We start from the raw sequence: 25984 nt of genomic DNA on the forward strand, positions 1-25984 counted from the left end.
GGAATCCATGCATCAAGATTGTTTTGATCATGCGGACTGGGATACGTTCCAGGTAGCCTCTGAGAATAACATAGACGAACACATGGCTACGTTAACTGAGTTCACCAGGAAGTGTAAAGGAGATGTTGTACCCACTGTGACAATTAAAATCTACCCTAACCAGAAACTGTAGATAGACGGCAGCATTCACACACAACTGAAAGTGCAAATCACCACATTTAACCACGGCAAGGTGACTGAGAATATGGCCAAATACAAACAGTGTAGTTATTCCCTCCGTAAGGCAATCACAGGGTAAACGTCAGTATAGAGACAAACTGGAGTCGCAATTCAACTCAGACACGAGACGCATGTGGCAGGGTCTACAGACAATCACGGACTACAAAAGGAAAACCAGTCACGTCGCGGACACCGATGTCTGGCTTCCGGACAAACAAAACACCTTCTTCGCGACCGCTTTGAGGATAACACAGAGCCAACGATGCGGCCCGCTACCGAGGACTGTGGGCTCTCCTTCTCTGTAACCAACGTGAGTAAGACATTTAAGCGTGTTAACCCTCGTAAGGTTGCCCAGACGACATCCCTAGCCGCGTCCTCAGATCATGCGCAGACCAGCTGGCTGGAGTCCACCCTGTGCAACTGGGTCCTGGACTTCCTGACGGGCCACCCCCAGGTGGTGAAGACAGGAAACATCACCTCCACTTCACTGATACTCATGCGTGCTCAGCCTCCTCCTGTACTCCCTGTACACCCATGACTGCATGGCCATGTACGCCTCCAACTCAATCATCAAGTTTGCAGACGACACAACAGCAGTAGCCCTGATTACCAACAATGACGAGACTTCCAACAGGGAGGAAGTGAGGGCCCTGGTGGAGTTTGTTGTCACTAAACCAAAGGAGCTGATCGTGGACTTCAGGAAACTGCAGAAGGAGCAGCTCCCTATCCACATCGAAGGGACAGCAGTGGAGAAGGTGGAAAGTTTTCAGTTCCTCGGCTTACACATCACAGACAAACTGAAATGGTCCACCCACAGAGACAGTTTGGTGAAGAAGGTGCAACAGCATCTCTCAGGAGCCTGAAAAAATTTGGCTTGGCCCCTAAAACCACTTACAAAAGCACAATTGAGAGCACCCTGTCAGGCTGTATCACCGAAAGCGTCGGCAAATCTAGGGCTCTCCAGAGGGTGGTGTGGTCTGCCCAACACATCACCGGGGGCAAAGTACCTGCCCTCCAGGACACCTACAGCGCCTGATGTCACAGGAAGGCCAAAATGATCATCAAGGACATCAACCACCCGAGCCACTGACTGTTCACCCCGCTATCATCCAGAAGGCGAGGTCAGTACAAGTGCATCAAAGCTGGGACCGAGAGACTGAAAAACAGCTTCTATCTCAAGGCCATCAGACCATGCTTCCACCTGGTTACTCTACCCTGCACCTTAGAGGCTGCTGCCCTATATACATAGACATGGAATCACTGGTCACTTCAATAATGGAACACTGGTCACTTTAATAATGTTTACATACTGCTTTACTCATCTCATATGTTTATACTGTGTTCTATTCTACTGTATTTAGTCAATGCCACTCCGACATTGCTCAATCTAATCTTTATATATTTCTTAATTCAAATATTTTACTTTTAGATGCGTGTATTGTTAGATACTACTGCATTGTTGGAGCTGGGAACACAAGCATTTAGTTAGATACTACTACACTGTTGGAGCTAGGAACACAAGCATTTAGTTAGATATTACTGCACTGTTGGAGCTAGAAACACAAGCATTTAGTTAGATATTACTACACTGTTGGAGCTAGGAACACAAGCATTTAGTTAGATATTACTGCACTGTTGGAGCTGGGAACACAAGCATTTAGTTAGATATTACTGCACTGTTGGAGCTAGGAACACAAGCATTTAGTTAGATATTACTGCACTGTTGGAGCTAGGAACACAAGCATTTAGTTAGATATTACTGCACTGTTGGAGCTAGGAACACAAGCATTTAGTTAGATATTACTGCAACCTGCCAACCTTCCCACGAAGCAAAGTACAGAGAGATCCTTGATGAAAACCTGCTCCAGAGTGCTCAGTACATCAGACTGGGGTGAAGGTTTACCTTCCAACAGGACAACGGCCCTAAGCACACAGCCAAGACAACGCAGGAGTGGCTTCGGGACAAGTCTCTGAATGTCCATGAGTGGCCCAGCCAGAGCCCGGACTTAAACCGGATCGAACATCTCTGGAAAGACCTGAAAATAGCTGCGCAGTGACGCTCCCCATCCAACCTGACAGAGATTGAGAGGATCTGCAGAGAAGAATGGGAGAAACTCCCCAAATACAGGTGTGCCAAGCTTGTAGAGTCATACCCAATAAGACTCCAGGCTGTAATTACTGCCAAAGGTGCTTCAACAAAGTACTGAGTAGAGGGTCTGAATACTTATGTAAATCTGATATTTCAGTTTTTTAAACATTTCTAAAAACCTGTTTTTGCGTCGTCATTGGCGGGTATTGTGTGTAGATTAATGAGGGGGGAAAACGATTGAATCCGTTTTGGAATGAGGCTGAAACGTAACAAAATGTGGGAAAAGTCAAGGGGTCTGAATACTTTCTGAACACACTGTATTTCAATGATTCCAACAGTTCAAGTGTTCTGATCTATATCGCAAGTCCTATATCTATATGAAGTCCAATCTCAGTCTGTCTGTCAACACTACTGGCCTTTCCATTCTCCTGAGACACAGGCCACAGCCAGGTCCATTTATAAGGTCCACTGCAGTGGCAATACTTCACCAGACATACTTCTGTTTTCACAACGTCCTACACACAGAAACACAGGAGGAATACAGACAGCATTGATGGTTTCACCCAGCACAGTTAGGCAGGCGGGCAGGCAGACCGACCGACCGGCAGGCAGACCGACCGACAGGCAGGCAGGCAGACAGACCGACAGGCAGGCAGACCGACAGGCAGGCAGACCGACAGGCAGACCGGCAGGCAGGCAGACCGACAGGCAGGCAGACCGACAGGCAGGCAGGCAGGCAGGCAGACAGATCGACCGACAGGCAGGCAGGCAGACCGACCGACCGACAGGCAGGCAGACCGACAGGCAGGCAGGCATTGATGTCATTACTCAGCTCAGGTAAAAGACAGGAAAATCAGTACACTGCCTCTCAGCAGAGAAAACCATTGGATATCACAGCTGCAGTAGTAGCAACTCACTGCACACGCATATCAGATAACTGAGGCCCAAAGCAGACGAGATGGAATTAAACTGAACCATGAGGATTCAGAGCATCAACAGAACCACGGAGGACTAGATGATATGAAACGGAACCATGAGGATTCAGAGCATCAACAGAACCACGGAGGACTAGATGATATGAAACGGAACCATGAGGATTCAGAGCATCAACAGAACCACGGAGGACTAGATGATATGAAACGGAACCATGAGGATTCAGAGCATCAACAGAACCACGGAGGACTAGATGATATGAAACGGAACCATGAGGATTCAGAGCATCAACAGAACCACGGAGGACTAGATGATATGAAACGGAACCATGAGGATTCAGAGCATCAACAGAACCACGGAGGACTAGATGATATGAAACGGAACCATGAGGATTCAGAGCATCAACAGAACCACGGAGGACTAGATGATATGAAACGGAACCATGAGGATTCAGAGCATCAACAGAACCACGGAGGACTAGATGATATGAAACGGAACCATGAGGATTCAGAGCATCAACAGAACCACGGAGGACTAGATGATATGAAACGGAACCATGAGGATTCAGAGCATCAACAGAACCACGGAGGACTAGATGATATGAAACGGAACCATGAGGATTCAGAGCATCAACAGAACCACGGAGGACTAGATGATATGAATCTGAACCATGAGGATTCAGAGCATCAACAGAACCACGGAGGACTAGATGATATGAAACGGAACCATGAGGATTCAGAGCATCAACAGAACCACGGAGGACTAGATGATATGAAACGGAACCATGAGGATTCAGAGCATCAACAGAACCACGGAGGACTAGATGATATGAAACGGAACCATGAGGATTCAGAGCATCAACAGAACCACGGAGGACTAGATGATATGAAATTGAACCATGAGGATTCAGAGCATCAACAGAACCAACAACAAAAACCAATACAAATGCATATGCCTGGTCACATGACTCACCTTGAGAATATGATATCCCACGATGCACTTGGACTTGATGAGGACCTGGTGTATCATGGAGTAACCGTGGTAACAATCCATCTCATTGATACGGTGCTGGTTGTACTTGGCCAGAGAGAGTAGCACCTGGACATAGAATCACATGTTATTACTGGGGTCCCAGTAGCACGCCACGTTACAACTCACTGGGGTCCCAGTAGCACGCCACGTTACAACTCACTGGGGTCCCAGTAGCACGCCACAGCTCACTGGGGTCCCAGTAGCACGCCACGTTACACCTCACTGGGGTCCCAGTAGCACGCCACGTTACACCTCACTGGGGTCCCAGTAGCACGCCACGCCACACCTCACTGGGGTCCCAGTAGCACGCCACGTCACACCTCACTGGGGTCCCAGTAGCACGCCACGTTACACCTCACTGGGGTCCCAGTAGCACGCCACGTTACACCTCACTGGGGTCCCAGTAGCACGCCACGTTACACCTCACTGGGGTCCCAGTAGCACGCCACGTTACACCTCACTGGGGTCCCAGTAGCACGCCACGTTACACCTCACTGGGGTCCCAGTAGCACGCCACGTTACACCTCACTGGGGTCCCAGTAGCACGCCACGTTACACCTCACTGGGGTCCCAGTAGCACGCCACGTTACACCTCACTGGGGTCCCAGTAGCACGCCACGTTACACCTCACTGGGGTCCCAGTAGCACGCCACGTTACACCTCACTGGGGTCCCAGTAGCACGCCACGTTACACCTCACTGGGGTCCCAGTAGCACGCCACGTTACACCTCACTGGGGTCCCAGTAGCACGCCACGTTACACCTCACTGGGGTCCCAGTAGCACGCCACGTTACACCTCACTGGGGTCCCAGTAGCACGCCACGTTACACCTCACTGGGGTCCCAGTAGCACGCCACTTTACAACTCACTGGGGTCCCAGTAGCACGCCACGTTACAACTCACTGGGGTCCCAGTAACACGCCAAAACTTATCCACATTGGTAAAGGAGAACTTTCATTCAAGATCAAATATTGTATAAAACAATGAATTTGTATTCATATCGGCACAGGTGTTGTGTTAACCTGCTAGCCAGACAGTAATTTAACCCAGTGGGTCTCAAACCTCTCCTCTGAGACCTCCTGTTGATCCAGGTATGTGTTCTATTCCAGCACATGATTCCACCTCAATCATCAAGGTGTATCAGGTGAGCCAGTTCAGAATGACCACACAACCGTGTGAAACGTCTGCCAACCACTGGTTTAAATCAGGATATCGGTGTACCTGGAGGGCTAGGGCCTGGGTCTGCTCGCTGTCACTTAGCTCCACCGCCTGGAACACACACACACACACACACACACACACACACACACACACGAGAGAGGGGAGGTACATTACATAACAGAGAGAGAGATTGGCTTAATAAGAACACAGTGAGAAGAACACAGTGAATCCAGCCTGTCTTGTGTAATTTCCTTCAAGTAGAAATGTCATGACAGTTATGTTGAAGAAGCTTCCTCACAAAAATACAGCTTATAAAGCTTTCGAGGCCTTCCACACCAAATGAAACCAGCAGCGAGACTAACATCAACAACAGACCCAAAGAGGAATACAAAGGACCCGGTACCTCCTATCAATAGTATGTAGACTATGTCCTACCCGTGCAAAGAGGAATACAAAGGACCCGGTTCCTCCTATCTTGTGGAGGACGTTCTGCAGGCCCTGTGGTTCTGCAGGCAGCATGGTCCTGAGGATGTGCGTCTCCAGCACCGCAGACTGGACCTCTCTAGAGCTGAAGGGTCTCTGAGACACCATGGTCTTAGCTTGACCCTTCAGACGGATCACTGGCTCATAGATGGTATACACCCTGGGGCTGCTGGGGGCGTACACTACTGCCAGACACTCCTGTAGAAACATAGATATAGTATCATAGACACTACTGCCAGACACTCCTGTAGAAACATAGATATAGTATCATAGACACTACTGCCAGACACTCCTGTAGAAACATAGATATAGTATCATAGACACTACTGCCAGACACTCCTGTAGAAACATAGATATAGTATCAGATACACTACTGCCAGACACTCCTGTAGAAACATAGATATAGTATCATAGACACTACTGCCAGACACTCCTGTAGAAACATAGATATAGTATCATAGACACTACTGCCAGACACTCCTGTAGAAACATAGATATAGTATCATAGATACACTACTGCCAGACACTCCTGTAGAAACATAGATATAGTATCATAGACACTACTGCCAGACACTCCTGTAGAAACATAGATATAGTATCATAGATACACTACTGCCAGACACTCCTGTAGAAACATAGATATATTATCAGATACACTACTGCCAGACACTCCTGTAGAAACATAGATATAGTATCAGATACACTACTGCCAGACACTCCTGTAGAAACATAGATATAGTATCATAGATACACTACTGCCAGACACTCCTGTAGAAACATAGATATATTATCAGATACACTACTGCCAGACACTCCTGTAGAAACATAGATATAGTATCATAGACACTACTGCCAGACACTCCTGTAGAAACATAGATATAGTATCATAGACACTACTGCCAGACACTCCTGTAGAAACATAGATATAGTATCAGATACACTACTGCCAGACACTCCTGTAGAAACATAGATATAGTATCATAGACACTACTGCCAGACACTCCTGTAGAAACATAGATATAGTATCATAGACACTACTGCCAGACACTCCTGTAGAAACATAGATATAGTATCATAGATACACTACTGCCAGACACTCCTATAGAAACATAGAGATATAGTATCATAGATACACTCCTATAGAAACATAGAGATATAGTATCATAGATACACCACACAGACACTCCTATAGAAACATAGAGATATAGTATCATAGATACACTCCTATAGAAACATAGAGATATAGTATCATAGATACACCACACAGACACTCCTATAGAAACAGAGATATAGTATCATAGATACACCACACAGACACTCCTATAGAAACATAGAGATATAGTATCATAGATACACCACACAGACACTCCTATAGTGTCTGTGAATTATTAGCAGAAAGAGGGACTCAGACTTACTATGAGAGCTGCTGTGTCCACATCCTTGTTCTTCATCATTAGCTCTCTGACAGTGTCACACTTCAACCCGTCAGTGGTGACGTACTTGGAGAAGGTCCCACTGGGCTTACCGTACTTACAGGGCATGATAGACGTGAGGTCTGGACCAGAGGCATACAGGTAGAATGCCTCCTCTGACCCGATACGGGAGCCTAGTGGGGAGAGGGACAGACAGAGACTAATTCAGCTAAGCTACCCTCCTCGTTTCATTTCCTTTAAGAAACGTTTTGCAACAGAAGGCATGGTCCCAGAGAACAGCCCTGTCCTCCAGAAGGCATGGTCCCAGAGAACAGCCCTGTCCTCCAGAAGGCATGGTCCCAGAGAACAGCCCTGTCCTCCAGAAGGCATGGTCCCAGAGAACAGCCCTGTCCTCCAGAAGGCATGGTCCCAGAGAACAGCCCTGTCCTCCAGAAGGCATGGTCCCAGAGAACAGCTCTGTTCTCCAGCCCAGGATGCTGGTCAACATGCTAGCAACAACACTACCTTCCACTATAAAAACACCCTGGCCATACCACACAGCTTGAGAAGTCAACAGCAAGCACGATATGCTTTCTCAATAAAAAATATTTAATAAGATACACTTGGGATGGAGACATTAAAACTTGTTTTTCAACCCCTCCACACATTTCTTGTTAACAAACTATAGCTTTGGCAAGTCGGTTACGACATCTTATATTACTGCACGGTCGGGATTCGAAGCACAAGCATTTTGCTACACTCGCATTAACATCTGGTAACCATGTGTATGTGACCAATAACATCTGGTAACCATGTGTATGTGACCAATAACATCTGGTAACCATGTGTAGGTGACCAATAACATCTGGTAACCATGTGTAGGTGACCAATAACATCTGGTAACCATGTGTATGTGACCAATAACATCTGGTAACCATGTGTAGGTGACCAATAACATTTGATTTGACTACTATCTACTTTGTGCATGACAAGGATTATTTCCCTTATCCAACAATTGTTTACAGACAAATTAATTCACTGTATCACAATTCCAGTGGGTCAGAAGTTTACATACACTAAGTTGACTGTGCCTTTAAACAACTTGGAAAATTGCTGAAAATGATGTCATGGCTTTAGAAGCTTCTGATTTATTTATTTTTTTACCTTTATTTAACCAGGCAAGTCAGTTAAGAACAAATTCTTATTTTCAATGACGGCCTAGGAACAGTGGGTTAACTGCCTGTTCAGGGGCAGAACGACAGATTTGTACCTTGTCAGCTCGGGGGTTTGAACTTGCAACCTTCCGGTTACTAGTCCAACGCTCTAACCACTAGGCTACCCTGCCGCCCCGGGCTAATTTACATCATTTGAGTCAATTGGAGGTGTACCTGATGATATATTTCAAGGCCTACCTTCAAACTCAGTGCCTCTTTGCTTGACATTATGGGAAAATCGAAATAAATCAGCCAAGACCTCAGAAAAAAATTGTAGACCTCCACAAGTCTGGTTCATCCTTGGGAGCAATTTCCAAACGCCTGAAGGTACCACATTCATCTGTACAAACAATAGTACGCAAGTATAAACACCATGGGACCACGCAGCCGTCATACCGCTCAGGAAGGAGACGCGTTCTGTCTCCTAGAGATGGACGTACTTTGGTGCGAAAAGTGCAAATCAATCCCAGAACAACAGCAAAGGACCTCGTGAAGATGCTGGAGGAAACAGGTTACAAAGTATCTATATCCACAGTAAAACGAGTCCTATATCGACATAACCTGAAAGGCCGCTCAGCAAGGAAGAAGCCACTGCTCCAAAACCACCATAGAAAAAGCCAGACTACGGTTTGCAACTGCACATGGGGACAAAGATCATACTTTTTGGAGAAATGTCCTCTGGTCTGATGAAACAAAAATAGAACTGTTTGGCCATAATGACCATCGTTATGTTTGGAGGAAAAAGGGGGAGGCTTACAAGCCGAAGAACACCATCCCAACCGTGAAGCACGGGGGTGGCAGCATCATGTTGTGGGGGTGCTTTGCTGCAGGAGGGACTGGTGCACTTCACAAAATAGATGGCATCATGAGGCAAGAAAATTATGTGGATATATTGAAGAAACATCTCAAGACATCAGTCAGGAAGTTAAAGCTTGGTCGCAAATGGGTCTTCCAAATGGACAATGACCCCAAGCATACTTCCAAAGTTGTGGCAAAATGGCTTAAGGACAACAAAGTCAAGGTATTGGGAGTGGCCATCACAAAGCCCTGACCTCAATCCCATCGAACATTTGTGGGCAAAACTGAAAAAGCGTGTGTGAGCAAGGAGGTCTACAAACCTGACTCGGTTACACCAGCTCTGTCAGGAGGAAAACCATTGATTGCACAGTTAAACAAACCATACAATTCAATGCACTAGGACGACTACCAAAGAGTCCCAGCCTCAAAATGTTGCCGTGGAGTCGGTTGTCATCGAAGAGAGAAAGAAGCTCCCGAGTGGTGCAGCGGTCTAAGCCACTGCATCTAGAGGCGGTACTACAGACCCTGGTTCCATCCCAGGCTGTATCACAGTGGTATAAGCCACATCAGTCCCTGGTTCGATTCCAGGCTGTATCACAGCGGTCTAAGCCACTGCAATCTATTGGCGGCACTACAGACTCTGGTTCCATCCCAGACTGTATCACATCTGGCCGTGATTGGGAGTCCCATAGGGCCGCGCACAACTGGCCCAGCGTTGTACAGGTTAGAGCTCGGCCGGGGTAGGCCGTCATTGTAAATAAGAATTTCTTCTTAACCATCTTGCCGAGTTTAATAAAGGTTTAAAAATATATATATATATATCTATATATATATGCTTTAAATGACCAGCAGAGAGCAATGTTGAGTTATAGCCCCAACAACAACACAGAGAGATAGATGTGTGCAAGTGAGAGAGAGAAGGTACCAAGGGGTTGGCTGGGACAGATTAAAACACAGACAGAGACACAGGCCAGAGGTAGGATGCCAGACAGACACAGCCCACAGGCAGGATGCCAGACAGAGACACAGCCCAGAGGTAGGATGCCAGACAGAGACACAGCCCAGAGGTAGGATGCCAGAGGGACACAGCCCAGAGGTAGGATGCCAGACAGAGACACAGCCCAGAGGTAGGATGCCAGACAGAGACACAGCCCAGAGGTAGGATGCCAGACAGAGACACAGCCCAGAGGTAGGATGCCAGAGAGACACAGCCCAGAGGTAGGATGCCAGAGGGACACAGCCCAGAGGTAGGATGCCAGAGGGACACAGCCCAGAGGTAGGATGCCAGAGGGACACAGCCCAGAGGTAGGATGCCAGAGGGACACAGCCCAGAGGTAGGATGCCAGAGGGACACAGCCCAGAGGTAGGATGCCAGAGAGACACAGCCCAGAGGTAGGATGCCAGAGAGACACAGCCCAGAGGTAGGATGCCAGAGAGACACAGCCCAGAGGTAGGATGCCAGACAGAGACACAGCCCAGAGGTAGGATGCCAGAGAGACACAGCCCAGAGGTAGGATGCCAGACAGAGACACAGCCCAGAGGTAGGATGCCAGACAGAGACACAGCCCAGAGGTAGGATGCCAGAGGGACACAGCCCAGAGGTAGGATGCCAGAGAGACACAGCCCAGAGGTAGGATGCCAGAGAGACACAGCCCAGAGGTAGGATGCCAGACAGAGACACAGCCCAGAGGTAGGATGCCAGAGAGACACAGCCCAGAGGTAGGATGCCAGAGAGACACAGCCCAGAGGTAGGATGCCAGACAGAGACACAGCCCAGAGGTAGGATGCCAGAGAGACACAGCCCAGAGGTAGGATGCCAGAGAGACACAGCCCAGAGGTAGGATGCCAGACAGAGACACAGCCCAGAGGTAGGATGCCAGAGAGACACAGCCCAGAGGTAGGATGCCAGAGGGACACAGCCCAGAGGTAGGATGCCAGAGACACAGCCCAGAGGTAGGATGCCAGAGAGACACAGCCCAGAGGTAGGACGCCAGAGAGACACAGCCCAGAGGTAGGATGCCAGAGAGACACAGCCCAGAGGTAGGATGCCAGAGAGACACAGCCCAGAGGTAGGATGCCAGGCAGACACAGCCCAGAGGTAGGATGCCAGAGAGACACAGCCCAGAGGTAGGATGCCAGACAGAGACACAGCCCAGAGGTAGGATGCCAGAGAGAGACAGCCCAGAGGTAGGATGCCAGAGAGACAGCCCAGAGGTAGGATGCCAGAGAGACACAGCCCAGAGGTAGGATGCCAGACAGAGGGTTATGGGTTTTACAGCTCTCAGCTCTCAGAGGAGCTCTCTTTCTCTCACACACAGCTTGGTACCGTTAAAGAGCAGCACAGTGCCCATGTCGTACTGTCCACCCTGTCTGGTCACGTCCTCACTGTGTCCCGTACAGTGTCCCAGCAGACAGAAGGTCTTGTTGCTGTCTGAAGACAGGCTGGACTTCCTGGGTAACGTGTAGTCCAGAGACACCTCACACTTCCTAGATGGGGAACAATCAGAAAACAAGAGAAACATCACAGTCATGTTCATTAGGTATTATATTGAAGAGAATGGACGGAAACAGGGACAGATTCCCCAATAAACCCAGTCCTGCTTTAGTCTGGGCTGTCTTTACTGAAACAAGCATGTTGTCAAGGCCATCTTTCACCTGGTCTGTCTTTACTGAAACAAGCATGTTGTCAAGGCCATCTTTCACCTGGTCTGTCTTTACTGAAACAAGCATGTTGTCAAGGCCATCTTTCACCTGGTCTGTCTTTACTGAAACAAGCATGTTGTCAAGGCCATCTTTCACCTGGTCTGTCTTTACTGAAACAAGCATGTTGTCAAGGCCATCTTTCACCTGGTCTGTCTTTACTGAAACAAGCATGGTGTCAAGGCCATCTTTCACCTGGTCTGTCTTTACTGAAACAAGCATGTTGTCAAGGCCATCTTTCACCTGGTCTGTCTTTACTGAAACAAGCATGGTGTCAAGGCCATCTTTCACCTGGTCTGTCTTTACTGAAACAAGCATGGTGTCAAGGCCATCTTTCACCTGGTCTGTCTTTACTGAAACAAGCATGTTGTCAAGGCCATCTTTCACCTGGTCTGTCTTTACTGAAACAAGCATGTTGTCAAGGCCATCTTTCACCTGGTCTGTCTTTACTGAAACAAGCATGTTGTCAAGGCCATCTTTCACCTGGTCTGTCTTTACTGAAACAAGCATGTTGTCAAGGCCATCTTTCACCTGGTCTGTCTTTACTGAAACAAGCATGTTGTCAAGGCCATCTTTCACCTGGTCTGTCTTTACTGAAACAAGCATGTTGTCAAGGCCATCTTTCACCTGGTCTGTCTTTACTGAAACAAGCATGTTGTCAAGGCCATCTTTCACCTGGTCTGTCTTTACTGAAACAAGCATGTTGTCAAGGCCATCTTTCACCTGGTCTGTCTTTACTGAAACAAGCATGTTGTCAAGGCCATCTTTCACCTGGTCTGTCTTTACTGAAACAAGCATGTTGTCAAGGCCATCTTTCACCTGGTCTGTCTTTACTGAAACAAGCATGTTGTCAAGGCCATCTTTCACCTGGTCTGTCTTTACTGAAACAAGCATGTTGTCAAGGCCATCTTTCACCTGGTCTGTCTTTACTGAAACAAGCATGTTGTCAAGGCCATCTTTCACCTGGTCTGTCTTTACTGAAACAAGCATGTTGTCAAGGCCATCTTTCACCTGGTCTGTCTTTACTGAAACAAGCATGTTGTCAAGGCCATCTTTCACCTGGTCTGTCTTTACTGAAACAAGCATGTTGTCAAGGCCATCTTTCACCTGGTCTGTCTTTACTGAAACAAGCATGTTGTCAAGGCCATCTTTCACCTGGTCTGTCTTTACTGAAACAAGCATGTTGTCAAGGCCATCTTTCACCTGGTCTGTCTTTACTGAAACAAGCATGTTGTCAAGGCCATCTTTCACCTGGTCTGTCTTTACTGAAACAAGCATGTTGTCAAGGCCATCTTTCACCTGGTCTGTCTTTACTGAAACAAGCATGTTGTCAAGGCCATCTTTCACCTGGTCTGTCTTTACTGAAACAAGCATGGTGTCAAGGCCATCTTGAGAGGGTCCTACCTGACTCCGTTGACCCATAGGGCAAGGCGCCCGTGGATGTTCTTCTTGCCCTCAGGCTGCTGGGTGTAGCTGATACCCAGGTGATGCCAACTGCCAGGTGAGACTAGCCCCTCCCCGGACTCTGCCTGGGCCAGTAGCCCCGCCTTCATCTCATCATTAGGGTCAATACACATCCTGAGGAGAGGAGACACGGCAAATCAGTTAGTCACTCAGGTAGCTAGTAAATCAGTCAGCCAATCAGTCAGCCAATCCGTCAGCCAGCCAGCCAGCCAACCAACCAGTCAGTCAGTCAGCCAGCCAGTCAGTCAGCCAGTCCGTCAGCCAGCCAGCCAACCAGTCAGTCAGTCAGTCAGTCAGTCAGTCAGCCAGCCCGTCAGACAGCCAGCCAGCCAGCCCGTCAGCCCATCAGTCAGCCAGCCAGCCCGTCAGCCCGTCAGCCAGCCAGCCCGTCAGCCCGTCAGCCAGCCAGCCCGTCAGCCAGCCAGCCCGTCAGCCCGTCAGCCAGCCCGTCAGTCAGTCAGCCAGCCAGCCCGTCAGCCAGCCAGCCCGTCAGCCCGTCAGCCAGCCAGCCAGTCAGCCCGTCAGCCAGCCAGCCCGTCAGCCCGTCAGCCCGTCAGCCAGCCCGTCAGTCAGTCAGCCAGCCCGTCAGCCCGTCAGCCAGCCAGCCCGTCAGCCCGTCAGCCAGCCCGTCAGTCAGTCAGCCAGCCAGCCCGTCAGTCAGCCAGCCAGCCCGTCAGTCAGCCAGCCAGCCCGTCAGTCAGCCAGCCAGCCCGTCAGTCAGCCAGCCAGCCCGTCAGTCAGCCAGCCCGTCAGTCAGCCAGCCAGCCCGTCAGTCAGCCAGCCAGCCCGTCAGTCAGCCAGCCAGCCCGTCAGTCAGCCAGCCAGCCCGTCAGTCAGCCAGCCAGCCCGTCAGTCAGCCAGCCAGCCCGTCAGTCAGCCAGCCAGCCCGTCAGTCAGCCAGCCCGTCAGTCAGCCAGCCAGCCAGCCAGCCAGCCAGCCAGCCAGCCAGCCAGCCAGCCCGTCAGCCAGCCCGTCAGCCAGCCCGTCAGCCAGTCCGTCAGCCAGTCCGTCAGCCAGTCCGTCAGCCAGTCCGTCAGCCAGTCAGTCAGTCAGTCAGTTAGCCAGTCAGTCAGTCAGCCAGTCAGTCAGTCAGCCAGTCAGTCAGTCAGCCAGCCCGTCAGTCAGTCAGCCAGTGAAATGTATCACATCGGTCTCCTTTGCTGCCCACCTGAAAGTGAATACTCCCGTGGAGAGGTCCGCCCAGACCTGCAGCATCATAGCTTTGGAGCCCATGGAGAGAACGTGCATCAGGCTCTCCTCCACCACCCTCTGCCCATCCGGGATGGTCCCCAGGTTGGGCTCCAACGTTGGAGCCTTCCCCTCCTCTGGAGCGCAGAGAAAAACATACAAATTCATCCATTTTTCAATAGAAAGATAAGAGAAGCTGATAACAGCATCACTATGCTATATATTTACATAACAAACCAAAGTCTGTCAGATTTCCAGTCATTCTAATTGACCTCTTGATCTTTAAAATTAGGACTTGGAAATATTGATTAGAGCGTAAAAACGAAGTGTAGTGTAAATTCCCCACCAGGGACATGAATCCTCCCGTATTATCAGTGTGCTGTTAAAACCAACTCAATGCACCGTAGTACACATCTCAATCAGGAGCTCTAATGGGCCAGTCCCAGCAGTTGTCTTATATTCGGCTATAAATACTTCTATTTGCATGATTCAGCATAATTAATTCATCATTACCGTTCATAACATATAACAGATCAATATTGGTTCATAACATGTAACAGATCAATACTTGTTCATAACATGTAATTGATCAATACCTCACAAGGCTTCTTCTCTCAAAGCTGAGCCCTTGAAACGGAAATATTTTTCGTTCTCAAAACAAAGGTCTGGGCGTAGTGCCAAATTGCAGCTACAGATAGTGAGGATTTGTCACTGAGGACTGATTGGACCAATTGCTTCAAAACATTGTTGAAAAATAAATGCTGCTCTCATGGAATTGAATGACTTGAGCACTACTGAGCATGGCTATTACCATGAGAAAAACTATCCCCTGCCTATTGTTCACATTTGTCAAATCAAATAAAGGTTATTTGTGAAGCCCTTCTTACATCAGCTGATATCTCAAAGTGCTGTACAGAAAACCAGCCTAAAACCGTAAACAATTTGTGTAGATGACACTTTGACATCTGGAGAATATTCAAAGTGCAAAAGTTTGAGCATGTGAACGTTAGGACTATGGGAAAAATATTGAATCAGCCCCAGCAAACAAGACGCCATTGTCTCCATGTGGGTATTTGGCAGGCAAGGTGGGCTAGCCCACACTAGCCCACAATAGGGGCTAGCCCACAATAGGGGCTAGCCCACACCAGCCCACAATAGGGGCTAGCCCGGGCTAGTCCACACTAGCCCAACACAAGGGCGAGCCCACACCAGCCCAACACACGGGCTAGCCTACAATAGGGGCTAGCCCACACCCACGGGCTAGCCCACACCCACGGGCAAGCCCACACCCACGGGCAAGCCCACACCCACGGGCAAGCCCACACCCACGGGCTAGCCCACACCCACGGGCTAGCCCACACCCACGGGCTAGCCCACACCCACGGGCTAGCCCACACCCACGGGCTAGCCCACACCCACGGGCTAGCCCACACCCACGGGCTAGCCCACACCCACGGGCTAGCCCACACCCACGGGCTAGTCTACAACACGGGCTAGTCCACCACAGGCTAGTCCAACACAGGCTAGTCCAACACAGGCTAGTCCAACACCAAACCCAGCTGGAGGTGGGGGCTCATAATATTTAGGGGTGTGGTTTACACAGTTATTTTGGTGCAAACAGAGTGTTTCGTTCCAGCTTCAGTGGTCTGTTGTGTGATGGTTGTGAACATGATGCCGTTTTATCAGACTTCAGTGTCCACAGCATCAGGAACACCTTCCTAATGTTGAGTTGTATCCCTTTTTCATGAATAGCATACCACGCAAAAATGCTAACCTCCCCTGTTATTGTAATGGTGAGAGGTTAGCATGTCTTGTGATTATGATATAAAATGCTAACTTCCCCTGTTATTGTAATGGTGAGAGGTAAGCATGTCTTGTGATTATGATATAAAATGCTAACCTCCCCTGTTATTGTAATGGTGAGAGGTTAGCATGTCTTGTGATTATGATATAAAATGCTAACCTCCCCTGTTATTGTAATGGTGAGAGGTTAGCATGTCTTGTGATTATGATATAAAATGCTAACCTCCCCTGTTATTGTAATGGTGAGAGGTTAGCATGTCTTGTGATTATGATATAAAATGCTAACCTCCCATGTTATTGTAATGGTGAGAGGTAAGCATGTCTTGTGATTATGATATAAAATGCTAACTTCCCCTGTTATTGTAATGGTGAGAGGTTAGCATGTCTTGTGATTATTAAATCAAATGCTAACCTCCCCTGTTATTGTAATGGTGAGAGGTTAGCATGTCTTGTGATTATGATATAAAATGCTAACTTCCCCTGTTATTGTAATGGTGAGAGGTTAGCATGTCTTGTGATTATTAAATCAAATGCTAACCTCCCCTGTTATTGTAATGGTGAGAGGTTAGCATGTCTTGTGATTATGATATAAAATGCTAACCTCCCCTGTTATTGTAATGGTGAGAGGTTAGCATGTCTTGGGGGTATGATATAAAATGCTAACCTCCCCTGTTACTGTAATGGTGAAAGGTTAGCATGTCTTGTGATTATGATATAAAATGCTAACCTCCCCTGTTATTGTAATGGTGAGAGGTTAGCATGTCTTGGGGGTATGATATAAAATGCTAACCTCCCCTGTTATTGTAATGGTGAAAGGTTAGCATGTCTTGTGATTATGATATAAAATGCTAACTTCCCCTGTTATTGTAATGGTGAGAGGTTAGCATGTCTTGGGGTTATGATCTTTGTGCCTCTAATCATGTATTTTACCTATAGAGATATAACTCCATGTAGCCTGTGATGTCATAAACCTTCATCGTATTTCATTGGGTGCTCTTACCCTTCTCTGTATGTCCCTCTCCCTCTTCATTCTCAGCCACCTTTATCCAGACAGATGCAGAGAACCCAGAGGCCATGTGTGGCCAGCAGTTCTGCCCCACAAGAGGGAGGTGTAACGGGGCAACGTGCCACGGAGAGGTCCTGAGATGTCCTGGTTCCTCTCTTCCATCCCCCTCCCTGCGTCCCGGGGACAGCTTCCCCCCCTTCCACAGCATCCCGACCCCCTTCCCCCCCGCCCCTCCATTTTGTCGGGAGCCAGGGGAGGTACCGCCAGGGAAAGATGCGCCGCCGAGGATCATAGGATAGGAGAGGAAGTAGAGAGGTTCCATGTCCACGTTGGCCTGGACGATCTGGAGGACGCCTTTCAGTAGGATGTCCTGGAGCAGAGGGACAATAGTGTGAAAACTCTACATTCTACTCCATAACCTTAACCTACCCATACACCTAAACCACCTGCTATAACCTACCCATACACCTAAACCACCTGCTATAACCTACCCATACACCTAAACCACCTGCTATAACCTACCCATACACCTAAACCACCTGCTATAACCTACCCATACACCTAAACCACCTGCTCTAACCTACCCATACACCTAAACCACCTGCTATAACCTACCCATACACCTAAACCACCTGCTATAACCTACCCTTAACCTAAACCACCTGCTATAACCTACCCATACACCTAAACCACCTGCTCTAACCTACCCATACACCTAAACCACCTGCTATAACCTACCCATACACCTAAACCACCTGCTCTAACCTACCCATACACCTAAACCACCTGCTCTAACCTACCCATACACCTAAACCACCTGCTATAACCTACCCTTAACCTAAACCACCTGCTATAACCTACCCATACACCTAAACCACCTGCTCTAACCTACCCATACACCTAAACCACCTGCTATAACCTACCCATACACCTAAACCACCTGCTATAACCTACCCATACACCTAAACCACCTGCTCTAACCTACCCATACACCTAAACCACCTGCTATAACCTACCCATACACCTAAACCACCTGCTATAACCTACCCATACACCTAAACCACCTGCTCTAACCTACCCATACACCTAAACCACCTGCTCTAACCTACCCATACACCTAAACCACCTGCTATAACCTACCCATACACCTAAACCACCTGCTATAACCTACCCATACACCTAAACCACCTGCTCTAACCTACCCATACACCTAAACCACCTGCTATAACCTACCCATACACCTAAACCACCTGCTATAACCTACCCTTAACCTAAACCACCTGCTATAACCTACCCATACACCTAAACCACCTGCTCTAACCTACCCATACACCTAAACCACCTGCTATAACCTACCCATACACCTAAACCACCTGCTCTAACCTACCCATACACCTAAACCACCTGCTCTAACCTACCCATACACCTAAACCACCTGCTATAACCTACCCTTAACCTAAACCACCTGCTATAACCTACCCATACACCTAAACCACCTGCTCTAACCTACCCATACACCTAAACCACCTGCTATAACCTACCCATACACCTAAACCACCTGCTATAACCTACCCATACACCTAAACCACCTGCTCTAACCTACCCATACACCTAAACCACCTGCTATAACCTACCCATACACCTAAACCACCTGCTATAACCTACCCATACACCTAAACCACCTGCTATAACCTACCCATACACCTACACCACCTGCTCTAACCTACCCATACACCTAAACCACCTGCTATAACCTACCCATACACCTAAACCACCTGCTATAACCTACCCTTAACCTAAACCACCTGCTATAACCTACCCATACACCTAAACCACCTGCTATAACCTACCCATACACCTTACCACCTGCTATAACCTACCCATAACCTAAACCACCTGCTATAACCTACCCATACACCTAAACCACCTGCTATAACCTACCCATACACCTAAACCACCTGCTCTAACCTACCCATACACCTAAACCACCTGCTATAACCTACCCATACACCTTACCACCTGCTATAACCTACCCATAACCTAAACCACCTGCTATAACCTACCCATACACCTAAACCACCTGCTATAACCTACCCATACACCTAAACCACCTGCTATAACCTACCCATACACCTAAACCACCTGCTATAACCTACCCTTAACCTAAACCACCTGCTATAACCTACCCATACACCTAAACCACCTGCTCTAACCTACCCATACACCTAAACCACCTGCTATAACCTACCCTTAACCTAAACCACCTGCTATAACCTACCCATACACCTAAACCACCTGCTCTAACCTACCCATACACCTAAACCACCTGCTATAACCTACCCATACACCTAAACCACCTGCTATAACCTACCCATACACCTAAACCACCTGCTATAACCTACCCATACACCTAAACCACCTGCTCTAACCTACCCATACACCTAAACCACCTGCTATAACCTACCCATACACCTAAACCACCTGCTATAACCTACCCATAACCTAAACCACCTGCTATAACCTACCCATACACCTAAACCACCTGCTATAACCTACCCATAACCTAAACCACCTGCTATAACCTACCCCCAGACGGCCCAAACATAACGTTTTGCATTGTTGCCAAAAAGTTCAATATTGGTTTCATCTGACCAGAGCACCTTCTTCCACATGTTTGGTGTGTCTCCCAGGTGGCTTGTGGCAAACTTTAAACGACACTTTTTATGGATATCTTTAAGAAATGGCTTTCTTCTTGCCACTCTTCCATAAAGGCCAGATTTGTGCAATATACGATTGATTGTTGTCCTATGGACAGAGTCTCCCACCTCAGCTGTAGATCTCTGCAGTTCATCCAGAGTGATCATGGGCCTCTTGGCTGCATCTCTGATCAGTCTTCTCCTTGTATGAGCTGAAAGTTTAGAGGGACGGCCAGGTCTTGGCAGATTTGCAGTGGTCTGATACTCCTTCCATTTCAATATTATCGCTTGCACAGTGCTCCTTGGGATGTTTAAAGCTTGGGAAATCTTTTTGTATCCAAATCCGGCTTTAAACTTCTTCACAACAGTATCTCGGACATGCCTGGTGTGTTCCTTGTTCTTCATGATGCTCTCTGCGCTTTTAACGGACCTCTGAGACTATCACAGTGCAGGTGCATTTATACAGAGACTTGATTACACACAGGTGGATTGTATTTATCATCATTAGTCATTTAGGTCAACATTGGATCATTCAGAGATCCTCACTGAACTTCTGGAGAGAGTTTGCTGCACTGAAAGTAAAGGGGCTGAATAATTTTGCACGCCCAATTTTTCAGTTTTTGATTTGTTAAAAAAGTTTGAAATATCAAATAAATGTCGTTCCACTTCATGGTTGTGTCCCACTTGTTGTTGATTCTTCACAAAAAAATAGAGTTTTATATCTTTATGTTTGAAGCCTGAAATGTGGCAAAAGGTCGCAAAGTTTAAGGGGGCCGAATACTTTCGCAAGGCACTGTATATAGTAGCTAGCATGCTAGCTCCCTCAACAGCAGTACAATAATCTATAATAGCAAGCATGCTTGCTCCCCCAACAGCAGTACAATAATCTATATCTATAGTAACTAGCATGCTAGCTCCCTCAACAGCAGTACAATAATCTATAGTAACTAGCATGCTAGCTCCCTCAACAGCAGTACAATAATCTATATCTATAGTAACTAGCATGCTAGCTCCCTCAACAGCAGTACAATAATCTATAGTAACTAGCATGCTAGCTCCCTCAACAGCAGTACAATAATATATAGTAACTAGCATGCTAGATCCCTCAACAGCAGTACAATAATCTATATCTATAGTAACTAGCATGCTAGTTCCCTCAACAGCAGTACAATAATCTATATATTTCATATCTAGCATGCTAGCTCCCTCAACATCAGTACAATAATGTATATTATCATGTCCATACTGTATAAACAGACAGACTACCTAAAACACCCTTCATGTCCATTTGTTTTTTTAACCTCTTACATCTATGGGGGCGCTATTTCATTTTTGGATGAAAAACGTTCCCGTTTTAAACAAGATATTTTGTCACAAAAAGATGCTCGACTATGCATATAATTGATACCATTCGAAAGAAAACACTCTGACGTGTCCAGAAATACCAAGATATTATCTGTGCGTGCCCTAGAACGTGAGCTTCAGGAAAAACCAAGATGAGATGGCATCCAGGAAATGACAAGGATTTTTGAGGCTCTGTTTTCCATTGTCTCCTTATATGGCTGTGAATGCGAGAGGAGTGAGTCAACCCTTTCTGTCGTTTCCCCAAGGTGTCTGCAGCATTGTGACGTATTTGTGGGCAGATCATTGGAAGATTGACCATAAGAGACCACATTTACCAGGTGTCCGCCCGGTGTCCTGCGCCGAAATTGGTGCGCAAAAGTCACCTGCCAGTATTTTTCCATGCGATAAAGAGAGGAAAGCAAGCTTCCACGAACGATATATCAATGAAGAGATATGTGAAAAAACACCTTGAGGATTGATTCCAAACAACGTTTGCCATGTTTCGGTCGATATTATGTAGTTAATCCGGAAAAAGTTTTACGTTGTAGGTGACTTAATTTTCGGTTCGTTTCGGTAGCCAGACGCAATGTAGAAAACGGAACGATTTCTCCTACACACAGACGCTTTCAGGAAAAACTGCGCATTTGGTATGTAACTGAGAGTCTCCTCATTGAAAACATCAGAAGCTCTTCAAAGGTAAATGATTTTATTTATTTGGTTATCTGGTTTTTGTGAAAATGTTGCGTGCTAAATGCTACTCAAAATGCTATGCTAGCTTTGCATACTCTTACACAAATTAGTCAATTTCTATGGTTCAAAAGCATATTTTGAAAATCTGAGATGACAGTGTTGTTAAGAAAAGGCTAAGCTTGAGAGCAGACGCATTATTTTCATTTTATTTGCGATTTTCAGAAATCGTTAACGTTGCGTTATGCTAATGAGCCTGAGGCTTTAGTCACAAACCCGGATCCGGGATGGGGAGTTTCAAGAAGTTAACCGACTACCTAAAACCAAGAGACTTCTAAACAGCTTCTAGCCCCATAAGACTCCTGAACAGCTCATCAAAGGGCTACCCAGTCACTTGAACGCTACCTACAAACTTTTGTTATTGACCAAATACTTATTTCCCACCATAATTTGCAAATAAATTCATTAAAAATCCTACAATGTGATTTGCTGGAGTTTTTCTCTTTCATTTTGTCTGTCATCGTTGAAGTGTACGTGTATGATGAAAATTACAGGCCTCATCTTTTTAAGTGGGAGAACTTGCACAATTGGTGGCTGACTAAATATTTTTTGCCCCACTGTATGTCGCCTCGCTATTGTTATTTTACTGCTGCTTCTTAATTACTTGTTACTTTTATTTTCTCTTTTTTACTTAACACTTCTGTATTTTTTTTCTTAACTTCATTGTTGGTTAAAGGGCTTGTAAGTAAGTATTTCACTGTAAGGTTTTCACCTGTTGTATTCGGTGCAGGTGACAAATACAATTTTATTTTAATTTATATACGATAGTGATTGGTTACTCACAGTGGGCGGATTCTTCTCCTGGAAGAGGCGGATCAACAGGGCCAGTTCCTCGGCTGTGATTCGTTGGCTCATCATGGCAACCAGCAGTTCCACCAGTACCGTCTGGCAGTCTTCATAGCTGGAATCTGATTGTGACAGAATGCTCTGGAAAGCAGTCAGAATGGTCTTCACCGCTCCCTGTGAGCAGTAGAAGAGGAGGGGTTAGCCATAGTATTAGGGAGGAAGACACGAGACACATGACCCAGTCTCTCCTGGTTCCTGGACAACTGATCACTTGCAACAAACAACAACATCCCAGGTTCTGTTTTGTTGTTTCAAGGGTTCAATCGTCTTTATCCAGGCCATGAAGAAGTGCAGGTAGTGGTATAGGGGATGAGAGGTAGCCAGCATAATAACCTGATGGTACAGCAGCGCAGCGTTGCGGGGGTTGGTCCTCACGGCCCCCATGAGGCTGTGAAACACGTGACCCAACACCTCCAGATCAGGTGACCCTGACGCCAGCAGCTGGAGCTCCATCAGGCAGATCTCTGGGAAGAGAAGAACGCCACGGCCCCCTCTGCCGGGGGACTTGGCCCCGAACGCAACCGCTCCACCCAGCCCGGCCCCCGCTCCGCCTGCTGAATCCACCTTCACACCTGTCAGAGGAAGAGCAGAGACAGGCATGAGACATTGAGATGACACACACACACTATCAACACATAACGCTTTACGTGTCACAGAACTATACCTTAGGTATCCACAGAAGACTGTACACACCCTTCATGTCCCTACTGTAGAAACTAACAGACTACCTAAAACCACTACCAGCCCCCTGCCTCCTCCCCTTACCTCCAGCCCTCAGCCTCCTCCGCTTACCTCCAGCCCTCAGCCTCCTCCGCTTACCTCCAGCCCTCAGCCTCCTCCGCTTACCTCCAGCCCTCAGCCTCCTCCGCTTACCTCCAGCCCTCAGCCTCCTCCGCTTACCTCCAGCCCTCAGCCTCCTCCGCTTACCTCCAGCCCTCAGCCTCCTTCCCTTACCTCCAGCCCTCAGTCCCCTGCCTCAGAAGCAGAGTTCATCAAACTGAGTTAGTCACAGAGCTGCTGGGCTCACTGGGAGGGAGTCCCCTAGTGATTTACAGCAGACCAGCTCAAAAGGCTCTCACTAACACACAACCTTCTGGAAGATCCGGAGATCCGCCCTCTCGCTCTCCTTTCATCATCCCTTTTTCCCTCCCACAGTTTCGCCATCCCTCTCTCTAAGTTGAATAATGAATATCTGTTCCACCAAAACACAGTCAATCCCCTGGACACAGAACGTCATTAGGTACACTGTTTATATACACTGCATATGCATTTACAGAGCCGTAGGAAAGTATTCAGACCCCTTGACTTTTTCCACATTTTGTTAAATTACAGCCTCATTGTAAAATATATTGAATCTATTTTGTATGAATATATATATAAATCAATCTACACACAATACCCCATAATGACAAAGCAAAAACTGAAGTATCACATTTACATACAGTGGCAACAAACAGTATGTGAACCCTTTGGAATAACCTGGATTTCTGCATAAATTGGTCATCAAATGTGATCTGATCTTCATCTAAGCCACAACAACAGACAAACACAGTCTGCTTAAACTAATAACACACAAATGATTGCATTTTTCTTGTCTGAGTTGAATACCCCTGAGGTACAACAGAAAAACAGCAGGCTGGCGACCTCGTAGGGTCAGTTATCTGATAAACTGTGCATGCCACCAATACACTTCGATGTGTGTGTGTGTGTGAGAGATATAGGTGTGTGTGTGTGTGTGAGAGATATAGGTGTGTGTGTGAGAGATATAGGTGTATGTGTGTGTGAGATATAAGTGTATGTGTGTGTGAGATATAGGTGTATGTTTGTGTGAGAGATATGGTGTGTGCGTAGGTGTGAGATATGGTGTGCATGGTGTGTGATATGGTGTGTGTGATATGAGCGTATCTATATATATATGTGTGTGTGTGTGTGTGTGTGTGTGTGTGTGTGTGTGTGTGTGTGTGTGTGTAATACAACAGTATATGAGTCACAAGGATGCTCCCATGAGGCCGTGGTGATGTCAGAAATCAACAAAGATTGGATTCTGAACGGAAAGAGAGAGACTGTAACCATGACAAAGAGCTGCTCAGTCTGCTGTCTGTCATGCCACACACATCTGACACACACACAGTACTAGTCACATGACGCTACATTCGGTCAACACAGGGGTTGTGTTCTTTAGGGATCCGGTACAACATTTTCTAAACATTTTGAAACAGTAGGACAGATATTACTGCACGGTCGGAACTCGAAGCACAAGCACTCGCGTTAACATTTGCTAACCATGTTTATTTGACCAATACAATTTGAATTGATTACAAAACTATTTAACCAGGATAGAGGCTTCACAAACCTTTTGCTAAGAAGCAACTGAGGGGAAACTCAGACCTGATGACGGATGACCACAGTGTCTCGAAGTTTCCCAGAGCTTTTTAATCATTAGGACTACGGGACCAACCCTGGAACCACATACTACTAAATCAACTCCCTAAACAACAACAGACACAACAGCTAGAGATAGAACGCAAGGAGAACTCCCATGCTATATACTGCCAAACATCTGTCCCCAGGGCCCCCACAGTAGTCCAGGGGTTCTAACCTCCTCTCCCTCCCCCACAGTAGTCCAGGGGTTCTAACCTCCTCTCCCTCCCCCACAGTAGTCCAGGGGTTCTAACCTCCTCTCCCTCCCCCACAGTAGTCCAGGGGTTCTAACCTCTCCCTCCCCCACAGTAGTCCAGGGGTTCTAACCTCCTCTCCCTCCCCCACAGTAGTCCAGGGGTTCTAACCTCTCCCTCCCCCATAGTAGTCCAGGGGTTCTAACCTCCTCTCCCTCCCCCACAGTAGTCCAG

At 47.3% G+C, this 25984-nt stretch overlaps 1 protein-coding gene across 1 annotated transcript in view; it reads right to left on the reverse strand.

Moving 5' to 3' along the window:
• Window positions 1-25984, reverse strand: part of lyst (lysosomal trafficking regulator) — a gene marked incomplete at its 3' end in the record, with an annotated part of 204258 nt that overhangs the window by 69785 nt on the left and 108489 nt on the right. The window contains 10 exon segments of the mRNA XM_064924533.1: window positions 4214-4339; window positions 5495-5542; window positions 5870-6115; window positions 7333-7523; window positions 11668-11828; window positions 13446-13619; window positions 14674-14830; window positions 17497-17872; window positions 23073-23249; window positions 23469-23707. Of these exon segments, the coding sequence (XP_064780605.1) occupies window positions 4214-4339; window positions 5495-5542; window positions 5870-6115; window positions 7333-7523; window positions 11668-11828; window positions 13446-13619; window positions 14674-14830; window positions 17497-17872; window positions 23073-23249; window positions 23469-23707 (1895 nt within the window).

The sequence above is a fragment of the Oncorhynchus masou genome, chromosome 18 (assembly GCF_036934945.1).
Source record: "Oncorhynchus masou masou isolate Uvic2021 chromosome 18, UVic_Omas_1.1, whole genome shotgun sequence".
NCBI lineage: Eukaryota > Metazoa > Chordata > Actinopteri > Salmoniformes > Salmonidae > Oncorhynchus > Oncorhynchus masou.